The sequence below is a fragment of the Lytechinus variegatus genome, chromosome 16 (assembly GCF_018143015.1).
Source record: "Lytechinus variegatus isolate NC3 chromosome 16, Lvar_3.0, whole genome shotgun sequence".
Taxonomy (NCBI): Eukaryota; Metazoa; Echinodermata; class Echinoidea; order Temnopleuroida; family Toxopneustidae; genus Lytechinus; species Lytechinus variegatus.
Window position 1 is genome coordinate 10,991,005 of NC_054755.1, and position 16,314 is coordinate 11,007,318.

The 16,314-nt window shown below is 34.9% G+C and overlaps 1 protein-coding gene across 1 annotated transcript in view; it reads left to right on the forward strand.

Annotated features, from left to right (window-relative positions):
• The first annotated feature begins 5,549 nt into the window (after positions 1 to 5,549).
• Positions 5,550 to 16,314, forward strand: part of LOC121429849 (probable E3 ubiquitin-protein ligase HERC4) — a 36,408-nt gene continuing 25,643 nt past the window's right edge. The window contains exons 1-7 of the mRNA XM_041627094.1: positions 5,550 to 5,841; positions 6,972 to 7,167; positions 8,004 to 8,199; positions 9,765 to 9,841; positions 11,132 to 11,374; positions 12,987 to 13,078; positions 13,757 to 13,884. Of these exons, the coding sequence (XP_041483028.1) occupies positions 6,984 to 7,167; positions 8,004 to 8,199; positions 9,765 to 9,841; positions 11,132 to 11,374; positions 12,987 to 13,078; positions 13,757 to 13,884 (920 nt within the window). The 5' untranslated portion in view covers positions 5,550 to 5,841; positions 6,972 to 6,983. The remainder of the gene's footprint in view (positions 5,842 to 6,971; positions 7,168 to 8,003; positions 8,200 to 9,764; positions 9,842 to 11,131; positions 11,375 to 12,986; positions 13,079 to 13,756; positions 13,885 to 16,314) is intronic.

A 16,314-nucleotide genomic window follows, 5' to 3' on the forward strand; every position in this document is an offset into this window, starting at 1 on the left:
GGTTCCTTTACATGTAGATAATTATGTATTTGTTTTGTTCAATTTATGCATTTATCGTTAGTTCAATATCTGAAATAGTATTGTTTTTGTTGCAATTGCTTTCTGTCAGGATGCTTTATGGGACTATGGTAAGATTTAGAGAAATGATCAAGTCATTTAATTGAGGTTCTGTAAACACGATTAAGCACATAGTTATTTATAGGAGTGCAAATCTTTATCTCTTCAGTTATTTGTGTCATGCCCCTATAGATTTCCATCATACATGTACACTCTTTCCCACAATCTACAAAACAAATCATTTTCCACAAGATTATTTCCTTGCACTTTCATAGTTCCTCTCTATTTGAAACCCGAATTACTAGATTTGAAAATATAAAGAATATACATTACCTGAATTCGATTTCCTTTATCAGATATGACAAAAAAGTGTTATGCACAGAGAATTGATTTATATTTGTGAAATTTTCAATTTAGGTATGTGAAGTAAAATGAAAATAGGGTCCATGTGAATTTTTCCTTTTTGGTACGAAAGTACATGTACTTCTGAGACTTTGAATGGGATAAACATTCTGGGTGCGAACTATTTGGATAACTGTAGTGCTGATTCAAAATGACTGTATTTGTAAGATTAGCAGGTGAATTGCTAGATGATAACTTTACCAGGATAGGGCTTGCAATTTGTTGAATGTTCACAAGGAATCAATCAATGAAATTTGATGTAGTGCTCACTACACTTTTGGAAGATTTTAATGTTACAAACATTCCGAAACAATTCACATTGATAAATGCTTAGATCCATAAAGTTTTTTGTTAGAATTTTAAAGGGCTTTATGAAAGCTGACTGTTATAACAGGTAAATTAAGTGAAGACCTTAGTAGACAGACTTCAAGCTATTCGTATCTGCACTCTTCATATATCCCATCAATTTTTTTTTCCAGTGATTGGAATTGTTTTAAAATCCATTCTTTCTGATTTTTCATATTTTATTACATAGTAGTGCTTCAGCTAGATATAGCGGTAATGAAAATTTTAACTTTTTGATTGATGTATTTTTTTTATTCATGTTGGCTTTAACAGGGACCATCACTGTAATATTCAGTGGCGCGATAGCTCAATCGGTAGAGCGGGGGTCTGGTCTGGCCTGGTTCCTTGCCGATAATTAAACAATTTGAGCAGTGTAGTCTTATGATATAGACCCACTTAAATGACAACACATTCATTCGCTACTTGATACATTCCACCGCAATTATTATGTTACTAAGACAAGAAAAAATTACAATCAAAACATTTCAGTTTCTCTGTACAAATAAAATGATAGGGTAATTCATTCTCTGTAGTATTGATACTTGTTGAAGTTGAAGTTTTACAGCAGTAAAGTCAATGAGAAACCAGACAAAAAGTGTTGTTCATTGTGCCCCCCCCCCTTCAAATGAGCATGTTTCTTAACAAAGGTTAACCTTTTAATTGAATTTGGATATGAATTTAACAAAAATAGAGAAAGCAATAATATTTACATATATATTTTTATTTGTAGATAAAGTTTCCCAATGTCTGTGTAATTTATAAAACTAGTCTTTCAATCTATTTGTAGTGTAGTAAAATGTGCTTTATATATTCAGAAATAATTATATATTGGCCAGTGCAACTGAAAACTATGATAATTGTATTCTCTAAATTTCTATTTATACTTAAGACTTATTTTTGTTGTTCTTATTACACACGTAATGGTTGCCTTCATAGATATTTGTAATATGTACATGATTGTTTTCAATCTAATTCATTATGTTATAATAGTTGATTTCTGTAAAAAATATCTTGACAATGTTATATCAGTCTTAGAATAACATTTTTTAATGTAATCTTTTAATAGTATATTTCATTTAATGAATAATTATTTATTGGATTTTACATGTATATCTAACATGATCCTTCTCATTCTTTAACTTAAGAGTTATTTTTTTTCTATTTATAAGCAAAGTTAATTTTCAATAAGGTTTATGACATACAAGTTATGATAATTATACTAATTGCTTGTATAGTTCAATTCCTGTAATAATAGGAATATTATGTACATGATTCTTTTCCAATCTAATTTATTATGTAAGAATAGTTGGTTTCTGTAAAAATGTATTGATATTATAAGATAAGACGTTTAATCTGTTTTATAATCCTACTAAAAGTTGACATAGAGTAGACCAGGGGAGCGTTTCATCAATATTTTCATCCGACAAGTTGTCAGATCTGACATCTTTCCATGATTTTGATTGGCTGAGGGGCACTGTTCCTATGGCATGTATGGCATGTATGGTAACTGTCGGATAAAATGGGACTTGTCGGATAAAACTTCCGACAAGTCCTTTCATGAAGCGCCCCCCTGGCTCACCTGTATATGCACTGAGACAGTGGCATGGATATAAATCATATGTTGTGTACCGTGTATAGCAAGCACATGCACTGTAATAGTTTCATTGAAAACTGGCTTATACAGTATAATGTTGGTGTTGATTCTGTGTTTGAGTTGAATGGTTAAAGGGAAGTTAGTATTGCCCAATAGCCTGAGTAACCCTTTTGTTTTTTAAAATACATTTACTTCAAAATGTTTTTTTTTACGAAATTATTAATCAAACTATTAGACATTGCCTTTAAATCATTTCCCTTCAACCATTCAAATCAAACACAGAACCAACACCAGCAAATAATACATATGCCAGTTTTTAATAACACTATTACAGTATATTATACTTAAATACATGTGCTTTATACACAAATTTTCAGGTGGTCCTAAACTTTGCAAATGATGGTACAAAAGAAAAAGGTGAAGCGAAAACTTAATGGTTTCTCTATTCATAATGTTATCAGAAATATTATGTGTAACTATTGATTATTCAACTGAAATGATATTAATATCAGCTTTGATTTATTATTAAGAGTCTTTGTACAACTCATATTTTTCTGCAATATGTTAAAGATGTAGTTTTTATTCTTCTATAATTTTAAGCCTTCACTCAATGTACTTTCATATAAAGAAAACAAATCTGAAATAATACTCTTTAATGAGATATTGCATTTTGAAATAAATAAGTTGAAAAAAAAACAATACAAGCTTATCATATATGTTGGTTCATTTTTACAATGAGAAATATGCATTACAAGATTATTTTCTATTCCTTTTTATGGATGTAAGAGTAGATTGAAAGTATAAGAAACAAAACAATGAATTGTTGCTCAAGTAAAAGAAACAATAATATATGGAAATAAATATGAAAAGTAAAATGAATAATTTAATTCTCATTAACTAATATATCCCTTTTGTTATCAGATTTATGACCAATTGCCCTTCAAAATACATGATTGTTTGGAAATCTATACTGAATGCTTTGCTAAAAGGCGGGAAAGGTGATGAATAATGATATATCATTCCCAGAATACAGATATATATGCATAAATGTAGAATCAGGGGGAGATCCAGGATTTTACAAAGGGTGGGACAATTTTCCCGATTAAAATTTAAGAAGCAAGCAACAACAAAAAAAAAACGGTTAATTTTAACCTAAAATCGAGCATAGCATTTGTCATTGTTATTAAATTTTGCAATGGCATCATTAAATACTTCCTTGCATTCCTGGACCTATTTTTATCACAAAATATGACTGATTTGGACCATTTCAGGGAAAGTTTTCAGCATCTAGGGTCAATGAAATTGACGTGATCCAACAGTTATGGTGACAATTAATTGTTAAACAATGAACACTTTAATAATTCAATAATAATTGATAATTGAGTCTAATTATTAATAATCATTCGTAATTAATGATTATAATTATTATCAATTTATTGACTTATTTATTGTTTCATAAATAAATCAATGATTTAATAATAATTAATGATTTGTTAAACAATAATTTGTTTATAAACAAGTTGAATGTCTCTGGCAGTCTCGCTTGCATTATGCGATTCGATATACATTAACTGCGTTCTACATGTTCTTTCTGCTTTTCAGTTTATAGGGGAAGTTCACCCTGAAGGTAAGTTCGTTATAAAAATAGCAGAAAATACAATCATGAATATTGGTGTAGGTTTGAGGAAAATCCATTAAGGTTGAATAAAGTTATTAGAATTTTAATTGGAATTAGAATATATTTTAATTAGAATTTTGTGACCTTATATGCGATCAGCTGCCCCATCCTACATTATGTAATATAAAATGCATACATTTCAATTTTTTATGGTTCTTGATGACTTATTTTTGTTTTCTTTTAAGAATGGATGTGAAATGATATACTGAAGGTACAATAAAAACTATTTTCAATTTTTGTAGAAAATGACATTTCATGGATTTTTTTACCATACAATATGTAGGAAAGCTGCTCAAACATGACGTCATAAATCAAATAATTAAAATTCTAACTTTATGCTTTATTCTTTGATGGATATTTCTCAAGCCTTTGGCATTATTTTCTTACTATTTTTCTGCTATTTTTACAACAAACTTTTTGCTAGAGAGATCAGGGTGAACTTCTCCTTTAAGACTCAGGGCTGCAAGGGGGGGGGGGTATGGGGGTTACACAAACCGCCCCCACTTCTAAAGTTGGATATCGTTGATAAATCTGCTCTCCCATCGGGTAAGAGTAAAAAAAAATGATAGGGTTAGTCTGCTATATGCAGACTCCTTGAATCAGCTGTGATACACACACTGTAGACGTGGGTCTACATTTGTAGACTATGCTAAGGTAGAGGGGAAAAAACCATGCTAGATCCATAGAGATATGCGTTATTAGTATATATCTCTATGGTTAGATAGGAAAAATAAGAAAAAATGGGAACTATGAAGGGAAGGAGAGAAAGAAGAAATGAAAAATAAGAGGAACTACTATAGCATAGGCAATTATTCCCCCTTTTCTTTTGTTTTTGCAAGAGATTTGCAGAAGTTAACACACAAAAAAAAATCAATGGAAATGATCAATGCTTGGTATGTTTCCATACCCGGGATGGAAACAAAGTTTGTATTATTAGACTACAAATCTTTGTCTGGGAACCCCAACGATGCTCTATTTTTAGAATTCTGGAATTACCCTCGGCTAATAACCTTCTCCAAGGCCTGGACTAAGGTGATTTTAAGTTGCTTTCATCTGATTCATGTGAAGCAATATTTAAAAAGAAGAGTGTTAGGATTAGATATCGGATTTTATTAAGATTTCCTAAGCCAAAATGCTGTTTGATTATCATTTATAACAAAAACAATACCCTGAAATAGAGCAATTCACCTTACACAAGGCCAATTTTTTTCGCGGGATAAGAGCGCACAACAACATCAGCCATGGGGATTCCCCGTTCAAGGGGGGGGGGTGTTGGTTATAAATGTATACATACTACATGACATTCGAAGATTCCAGTTCTTGGCTGGGAAAACAAATCATGGATACATGACTACAAAGTATCAGACATTTACCAATCGGAGATGCAAGGTATATGAATATATATATTGGGCATCACCCACGCATCGCATCGGGTCCATGCAACCGGGCCGGCAGTGCACAGTGATCGTGAACAGTGGAAGTGCGGCAGCAGCTGCACTGCAGTTCGAATTTCAGGCTCAGCCTTAAAATTCAGGGAGCAACAACTTAACACTACCAATTGCTACAGCTAGCTATATTGTAGTCTACACAACAGATTAGCTCCACCTTCTCAGACTTTTTCACTCACTTCTTCAACTAATTCAATTCGAAACCAGTGCCAGTGGCAGAGCTCAGTCAGAGGAGACGGAAGACAAATAAATATATGCTTGACTCACGTCACCTTGACTCCGAGACAGTTACTTGATCAGCCCTATATAAGGCTTAGGTAAGGAAAAAAGAATTGCTTGGTTATTTTTTTAGTAAACTGAAAAGGGGGTCATCAAAGCGGCATGTCCCTGTACCACCAATTACGTGAGTGCATTTTGATTGTCACTATATGCACTACTGTTGCATCTTCCATCTATCATTTTTTCATTGATTATTAATTATTATTAGGCCTATTTGTTATTATTTATTATTATTATTATGACACTCCAAGCGATTCCAAATACCTTTTGCAAGGACTCTCATCTGTCAGATGTTCTTCTTTCCAGACACCATCAGGTTATGGAATTCCTTGCCAGATGAGCTACCCAATGTCACCTCTGTTCGCCTCTTCAAACAAGAGGCACAGAGCATCCTGCTTCGCTAAGAGGGGAGCATGGTTTTTTAGCAGCACTTGCAAGAAGTAACTTTATAGTATATTTCAAAATGGCACTGTATGATGGGGGGACCTAAAGCTACGCACTTTGTTTACAAACGATAGAAACTATGCCAATTTTAATATTCGAACAAATTATCTGTCGCTAACTTGTGGCAAATATTCTAAAGATCATTAAGCAAGAACAAAATATCACAAAACTCACTAATACGAAAATCCCGCCGTGTTTTCCGAACACCTCTTGAATTCGCCGCCCGATGTTAGAAGGGGTCCTAAAGCTACGCACTCGATTTATCATGCAGAAAAATAGAATTTCCTGTGCCTCAATTTCTAAAGTATGTTCATACTATTATAGGATAATATGAAATTAAAGAGAATATAGCTCAAAAATTCAAAACAGTTGTGGGTGTTCTCTGCATTTAGAGATTTACTGCAGCCTCTGTAGAAAAAATTGAATAGGAATCGTTCGTCACTCTGCAGTCACAATTCCAAACAAAGTGCGCATTTGCCATTAAAAACTGCATGCGCGATGAGTGGTGCGTAGCTTTAGGACCCGCGCAGCTTTAGGACCCCCTACCATACATACTCCACACCAGACCTGCCAAATATAGTACAACAATACACCAGTCGGTAGACTGTACTTTATCAGAAGAAGGAGTATTATTATTATACTAATAAATTATTATTTTTTAAATCATGAATGATCATTATGGTTATTGTTATTCTATTGTAGATTGTTTGCTTTCCTCACCTAGGAATACGACAATATGGCTTCCGATCATCATTCGGGTGATCACGATGCCATCATGGTGCTTCGGAAGAGCTCTCTGGATGGGATCCCTATCAAGGATGCATGCAGAAATGACAAGGGCATCGTCTTAACAACCTTCAAAGGGCAAGTGTACCAGTGCAATGGTGATCCTTCTACTGCAAGCAAACAGGAGAATTATGGTGAGAATCAGGGATGAAGAGGTGGGGAGGGGGGAACTGCCCTTAGGTAGATGTAGACACTGCACTTGTAAAACAAAAAGTTTTTTTTTAATGTGGTACAGTGAAAATGGATGCATAAAAAGAATATATTTCACTTGTATGAAAATAAATTATTTTGATGAATTATCATTATCATCATCTACAACATTATTACTATGTCCTCTGCAAGCCATGTATAAATCATTTAAATCATTTTTTCTCATAGATATGATTCAATATTTGATATTGGCAGCCTCAAGTATTTGTGCCCACCATACCTTTGGTTTTTGATATAGAAATCATGTCTTTTGGGTTATATTTATTTTTTTCATTCATTTATTTGTGATATTTTACTATGGTGCGCCAACAGGATTTGATATAAAGTGAAAGTCTCTTAGCGCTCTAAACAAAATAAGGAATCAATACCGTTATCCAGGGATGCCCAACAAACTGTACAGCAAATACAAATTTTACAAGCATGAAGCAGAAGGCCGAAGCGTGTTTGGGTTCTACTATTCAAGGGAGATGGAGAAGAGGCAGGTTGATTGGAGGAAATCCTATTTTCTTTTATAATATTAGTTCAACAGTTTGTTAAATGCCCCCGAAATGCTTAAAAGAACCCAGGAAATTGAAAAAAAAGCTGTGGAAAATCCCAGTTCACTGCGATAATACAGCTTATCCAGTGTAGCAGATTTGGGCAGCGGGTTATTGGAAAGTAGTCCCGGAAAACAAAGAATTAACTTTTGCCTCGAGTGTACAAATAACCAAACGATTTAATTTCAATTGTCATTTTTATCAACCTCTCTTCTTGGTAACAGACAGGTTGGTATTCCGAACATCAGAACTGGAGGATGACCCCAGCGTTGAAATCGTGAATGTCTGTTGCGGTCGTCAACATTTTCTTGCTCTTTCTGCCGACGGCCGAGTGTACAGCTGGGGTGGGAATGACGAAGGGCAGCTTGGTAATGGTATCCAAAAGAAGAAAGGAAGATATCGAGCACGCCCGAAACCAAGGTTCGGAAGAAAGAATTAGTTCCAGATTCTGACTCGAAGTGGCCATTTATTTTTCTTGGTCTCAGTTAAAGGTCAAGTCCACCACAGTGAAATATTGATTTGAATAAAAAGAGAAAAATCAAACTAGTAAAACACTGAAAATTTCATCAAACTCGAATGTAAAATAGAAAGATATGGCATTTTAAAGTTTCGCTTTGGTCGATGATGTCCATCACTCACTATTTCTTTTGTTTTTTGACCATAGAGACCCACCTGACTGAATCATATAGTATTAAACAATGCTAATTCCACATGTTCAGGGAGGAATTAATCACTGTTTCACTTGACAATGAGGATAAAATTAGTATATTTCATATAATAAAATACAAAAGAAATAGTAGATGAATCATCGGTCTCCTCATTTACGTACCAACTAGGATGTGCATATAACTGTTTTGTGAAATTAAGCGAAAATTTAAAATGTCATAACTTTCTTATTTTAAATCTGATTTAGATGAAATTTTCAGTGATATGCTTGTTGGATTTTTCTCTTTTTATTCAAATCAACTTTTTGTTTGGGTGGACTTGTCCTTTAAGCCAACCTCTTATAAAATAATACATGTACTTAGTTTTTATGTAGCGAAAATTACGATTGAGTTTCTTAGGGCTCAAAATAAAGGGTCAGATGCATAAAAAGTAGCAATTGCTTTGAGCAGCTAAGCAAAAGATCATACCTCGGCAATTGCTTTATTTCATATGCATAACCCTTTGCTAGTGCTTGAAGACTGTTGGTGCATTCAGAAAGAAATTGCTAGCAGTTTGAAAAATAGCGAAGTCACGCTGGTGTGAAAACAACTCTCAAAAAGGACAGGACTTGAAACCAAAGGTGTGTGATGGCAGTGCAAATTATCGATTCTTTCATATATTATCTTTTCCTTAGACGTGGTTTCAAACTAACTTGTTTCTTTTGACAAATTTATATATTTGGCATTTGATTTGCTCTTATTAGAAAGAAAAGATTTACGTGTAGGCTACTATACACCTTGGAGTTTTCTCTCAGATTCATAAACATGGTTAAAAAACAGGAATGCCCTGATCAAGCAAACGCTCTGTTCTGGTTGGGCTTGAAAAACCCAAGCAAGTGCACAAGTAAAATGTTTGCGTTCTGTAATGCTTTTTAGCAAAAGCATAATCTTCAATGCTTTACTGAATTCTTTATCCATGCAAGAATGATAAAGAAATTGTTTACATTATTATTCTCTCACAGTTTTCAATGGTTAGAGTGCCAACAAAGCTGATAAATCCATATACAAAAATTTATCATGATTTTTTTTTCCTGAGTAAATTTAAGATGGTGCATGATAGATCTACCAATTAGTGAAACACATATGATTCTGTGTATTCCTTTGGGTAGTCTACATGTTCTTACATGATCAACCTGGTGATTCGACCTCTTATAGGATCTCTGGTTTTTACTGCAAGATTACGGTACCGGTATTGAAAATATATTTTGCATGTTTTATGAGATATTGATGAAGTTCTCTGCCATTTATTATATAACACTTTCAATTTTTCAATTTCTTAAGGTTGATCAAATGTATATCAGATTTTGGTGTCATCCAGATTGCCTGTGGAGATTACCACTCTCTCGCACTCACCCGAGGTAAGCAGGAAGTCATTCTTTGTCATACCTTTACCCCCTAATTTCAACATTGAATTGGTTTTAAAATTTGTTGAAGGGGTCAAGCAGTTTAGGTGAGTTGGATTGGAGGAGAGAGAGTGATGATGAGTGGAGGTCTGGAGGGGGGGGGGGGCGGGGGCTATTATTCTAGTACCCCCACCCCCCAAAAGATCATTGTCATTATGAATGAAACTTTGAACTTGCTGAAGAGTATTCTACATTATCATTATGGAAAACACTCTCATCAGACAGTAAAGTAAGGCGGCCAAAGCAGATTAGTATACAAATAGCAAATAGGCATGAGTGCGAGATGGTGAGAGATTTTGTATGAGGTGAAAAAAAGATGCTCTACTCAAAGAGGCGTGGCTGACTCAAATAGAGTGTCTCTTTCTCTTACCAAATGTGAAATTTTGCTCAAAGAAGATTATTCATTATTTGTGTTGTACAATGTACATCATCTCTCTGAAATTAGCGAAAATACGAACATTATCAATTTTTTCCTATGATCTGTGAAAATAAAGGATTATAGAAAGCGAAAAACAAAATGCGTCAAACATGCACCAGACCTGTAGCAGCATTGTGCATTTATCCATGCAGTTCTTTGCATTTTTTTTAGTGACGACACCTTGTTCCTGACTGTGCAACGGTACATTTTGGATGGTACGTGTGCAACAGTACGAATGTATGACATTCAGCATCCCATTTGCACTTACAACATGCTAAATAGGCAATGTACAACATTCAAGTGAATTTTCTTTCAAAAGAAAAAGTTGATTATTTTTAAGTATTTTGATTATAAACTTTTAATTTGTTTGAACTCAGGAAAAAAAGGAATGATAAGTATTATTATGGAAAGTGTAATCTTCATGTTAAAGCAGATATGAACCAACGACCTTGTAGAGCTACACCTCAAGATATTAACTCTTCAAATCTGACCCAATCCCTAACCCATAATGCGATATTCTGAGCAGCGTTATCTTGTACTTTGAGCCCATTTCAATGATGACACACTAATCCAGTATTCAATACACCCATATCACAATAATTATATGTTACCAGATTTCAAAACAAGTACATTTCCTCTTGAAACATTTAAGTTTCTTAGTCTTACCAGTAGAATATGCTAATTCATTCTCTGTATTATCAAAATCATCTTTAAAGTATATTTTTAAGACCTAATATTCATTACATAATTATAGTCAATGAGAGACGTGTAGGCCAGTTCACTCCCCTTTACTTAAGACTTCATTTTTAAACTTTTGTTTCTTGTAGATGGGCGGCTGTTTTCTTGGGGATCTAACCGTCATGGTCAGCTAGGTGTATGCAAGGGCAATGCAAAAAGAGAAAAGCTCCTAGTGGATAAACCAATCCAGATCAAAAGCCTCTGGGGAATGCCATTACAGCGCATTGCCGCCGGTGGCCAGCATTCCGTTGTTCTTTCCGTCTCTGGATCGGTCTACATATGGGGATGGAATGAACATGGGCAGCTGGGATTACAGCAGTCAGACGGTACATGTAAGAGAAAATCATATCTTTTAGTGCAGTAGTATGAATCACACACGCAAGGTACACTGAGAATTGTTCAGACATGCCTGAGGCTTAGCCGAGGGCGTGTGGAGAGCTTCAATGCTATTAGGTGTTTGTTGTTCTTACATGTATATCAAAGCTAAATGATGTATATTCTTTGAGCCTTTTCACACGTGAATCTTGAATCATCATTGTAATGATGATTGCTCATGTAATCGTTACTGTGATTAGTTTTCGTGATTGTAATCATGTTCTAGTTTGGTTTCACCCATGCTAAATATTCGCCATTAGCCTTATTTTTCACTGGGAGAATCATTCAAATTACAATTTTGTTTACCGTGTGAAAGGGTGGTCTGTTTTATAAAAAAAGATAAACCTGTGGATCCTTGCTATTTGATAAACTATCAACATCTCAAACAATATCAGGACCAGTCAATAGAACCAGTCATTCGCACCAGTCATTATCAACTTTGCCTGTTAGATAAAACAAATGACTGGTCATATGACAGATATCAATGAATCATTCAATTTGGATCCATATCACCATTTTGTAAATCAGTCTATCACCTGATGTTGGATCACTATTTGAAGAATATGGGGACATGGATAGGGTAAAAGATAAATTTGGGTCTGTATTTATATTATAAACATTGTGGTCTGAATTCACAAAGGTGGGTTTGAAAACCCACAGTTGAGTCCATGGTTTATGCAGATTTCCTATAGAAATTACGCTTAAGTTAGCGCGCATCGGGCGATTGTTGGTATTGGTATTTGTGTGGAGGCTTGATAGTGAAGCAGTTCTGACTCTCACCTTGTAATCGGAGGGTCGTGTGTGTGAGTCCCACCATGGCCTAGCGTCCTTTGGCAAGGCGTCAGTCAACGTTTTGTTGCTCTCACCCACCTGTTAATTTGGAAATGGTAGGAAAGAATCATCATTGTGGTTGGTTTTTAATACTAAATAGCAAGTCTGCGTCTAACAGGCGGGAAAAAAAGCTATGAATCAATTGACCGGGTAATAATGATAATTATGAAGTGCTTTGAGCAGTCAAATTGGGTGTACCCCATGTGTTGTTAGACTATCTGCAAAATAGACTAAAGTATTTAGGCATGAATTTACAAAGATGGGCTAAAGTTATACTGGGGTGTAGTTAACCCATGGTTTAACTAAACCCCAGGTATGAATAAATTTGTTGCATGCACCACGAACCGTCCTCTCTGCGCACTTCGATGCGAAAGTTACTTTTGCAGAAAACGCATTTAAAGAAAAGTTTTTTTTTTAACCAGCAATAAGTGCACCTACAAGGAGAGCAAATTATTTACCAGTGTCTTCGTTAAAAAGTTCAGGTTCCAAAGTTTCATCCCGTATCTTTATATTTTCTTGAAGTTAATTATTTACGCCACAGTGGGCAACGTAACAGAGAGGACGGTTCGTGGAATAGATACAGTGCGCTTAACTTTTGCATCGAGGTGCGCAGAGAGGACGGTTCGTGGTGCGTGCAACAAATTTAGCCCACCTTTGTGAAGTTTGGCCCCATAGAATAAAACTGTATAACACTGGTGTCAGCACTATATTATTTTTCATACTATCATTTCTTTACAGATGTGAAACTTCCTGTCAAGTTGGAGTCCATATCTCATGCTGATGTTAAGACTATTTCATGTGGAATGCATCATACTAGCTTCTTGAAAGAGGTAGAAATGTCAATGCTTCCACAATTGATTCTTACCCCCCCCCCCCCAACAAAAAATGAATCAATAAAATTTTTGAAGTTTGACAATTTAATATTTTTTTTCATAAAAACCAGCCCATAAATTTCCTAAAATTTGGGACTCTTTCCTGAATTTTGATTTGTGTTTTAAAGCATGATGGGACAACCATTCTGTGGGCACTAAGTTTTAAGTCCCACCCACGTAGTTGATTTCAGCAAAAAATTTATCCACACCATGCTGCACTCAACCCAAGTGAAGAAAAATGGGTTTCATCAGGAAGTAATTCCCCCAAAAGCTGTGAGCTCCAGAATCGGTAGCCCAGCTTTCCTGGGGTAATATGAATAACTTTTAAAATGTGTGTGTGCAATATAAATATCATATATTATTATTACTTTTAAAAATATTTGATTTAGCAACGTTTCATTTTTTCAATGATTTGAATGACTAGTCTAATTTTGTAATAGATTTAGAATTAATGCATGTTACCTGGATTTAATCAAGAGAATATTTGATAAAATAGTGATATTAGATGGAACTTGCAAAAAAATATGATTCACAGTATAATCCCTCAATACATATTCTTATCAGATCTGCATGTATAAATGACATTTGCCTTCTTGTTGAATCCCTTTTCTTTGATTTTACATTATTTTTCTGTAGAATGGTCATCTGATTGTACATGGCATGGGTGTTGACAGGGTCCCATTTGAGTCTGATGAATGGAGAGAGTCGGAATTGAGACCTTACCGGTTTTCTCGTCCCAAATTTTCTTCCATTCAGTCAACGAGGTAAGGCATGTTAACACAGGAAAATGACCCCAATAAAATTACAGAAAAAGCAATGTATAAAACACCCAATTGGCCCCACTTATTGTTTAAATGCATGATAAATTAGCTGCAAAATGGTAACCATTCAAATGTTCACATTTCAATATCATGATGAAGGATATGTACATTTGAACAAGTGGTGCCCTTAAGGCAGTCTCACCTGCATCACGCGATTCAATGTAGCAGCAGGTATGACTTTGAAAACTACTGTAAAATAATTATTCACAAAAACACCATTCAAACAATGATACAATATGATGTTCATTGACCCTAAATGGCATTTGACCTTGATCTTGTGACCTAAGTCTTGTCTGTGATACTTGGTTACCGCTATGTCCGCCATTCATAAACTATATCCATAAATTTGAAAGTTATGACAGCAATTTACCTCCAAAATGGCCAAAGTTCATTGACCTCGATAATGACCTTTGACCTTGGTCATGTGACCTGAAACTTGCACAGGATCTTCAGTGATACTTGATTGCTCTTATGTCCAAGTTTTATGAATCAGATCCATAAACTTTCTAAGTTATTATGACATTCCAAAAGGTTAACCTTAGGTTAAGATTTAAGATATCGACTCCCCCAACATGGTCTAAGGCCATTGACCCTAAATGACCTTTGACATTGGTCATGTGACCTGAAACTTGGGCAGGATTTTAAGGAATACTTGATTAATCTTATGTCCAAGTTTCATGAAGTTTCTTAAAATGAAATTGGTATTTTGAGATGACATTTTATCTCTCAGATAAAATTTTAAATTTTATCTTGCGTATCTATGATGAAATGCACCAGAGCAGTGGCTGCGTAGACATACCCATCGCGTATCTGGCCATTGCAACACAGGCGATGTGCTTGCGCCCAAGTTACCTTGAAGAAAAAATAGACCTAAAAGAGGGAAGGGGCTATTTTATCTCTGCGACGTTGATTTCGTCTATATATCTAGGTGAATTAACTCCAAATGTTGACATGAAAATGAACAAAACTGATATATTGAGAACAATACCTTAGCCTTATTCCTGTACAATCAGGAAGTATTTCATAAGACTCTTCTTGAATAATATTGTCTTTGACATGATGCTTGAAAAGATGTGATATAGACTTCTAAAAAAGATGAGAGCATTGTCATTTTTGTCTCACCTGCATAGCAGAGTGAGACTATAGGCGCCGCTTTTCCGACGGCGGCGGCGGCAGCGTCAACATCAAATCTTAACCTGAGGTTAAGTTTTTGAAATGACATCATAACTTAGAAAGTATATGGACCTAGTCCATGAAACTTGGCCATAAGGTTAATCAAGTATTACTGAACATCCTATTAGAGTTTCATGTCACATGACCAAGGTCAAAGGTCATTTAGGGTCAATGAACTTAGACCATGTTGGAGGAATCAGCATCGAAATCTTAACCTGAGGTTAAGTTTTTGAAATGTCATCATAACTTAGAAAATATATGGACCTAGTTCATGAAACTTGGACATAAGGTTAATCAATTATCACTGAACATCCTGCGTGAGTTTTATGTCACATGACCAAGGTCAAAGGTCATTTAGGGTCAATGAACTTTGGCCGAATTGGGGGTATCTGTTGAATTACCATCATAACTTTGAAAGTTTATTGGTCTAGTTCGTTAAACTTGGACATTAGAGTAAACAAGTATCACTGAACATCCTGTGCACATTTCAGGTCACATGACCAAGGTCAAAGGTCAATGAACTTTGGCCGAATTGGGTGTATCTGTTGAATTACCATCATAACTTTGAAAGTTTATGGATCTGATTCATGAATCTTGGACATAAGAGTAATCAAGTATCACTGAACATCCTGTGCGAGTTTCAAGTCACATGATCAAGGTCAAAGGTCATGTAAGGTCAATGAACTTTGGCCATGTTGGGTTTTTTTGTGAATAACCATCATATCTCTGTAAGTTTATTGGTCTAGTTCATAAAAAGTGGATGTAAAAGTAACCATAAGTATCACTGAACATCTTGTGTGAGTTATAGTAGTTTTGAAAGTCAGCACTGATGCTATATTGAACCGCGTGTTGTTATAAATAAATCTCTGTAAAGACGTACAAGCGTATGGTGCAAGCGTATTTGAAGTCAATAAATTGACGCAATCTCACTCCCTCGCCACACCTAGCGGAATGGATTTCCATTGGTTGAATGATATGAGAGAGCTATAAAAGCATTTTTTGAATTGGATATATTGTTTGGAAAAATAGGTGTGTCTTAAAGAGATAACATGAAAATAGAATTGCTTTCAGAATACCAATTTGGAGAAATTTTAAGGGTATTTTATCTCACTGATTTTAAGAGAGGTAAAATATTTTATTTTATCTGAGATGAAATGGATCTCAGGTTACCACCCAAGCGTTTTATCAATCTCTTTGCCA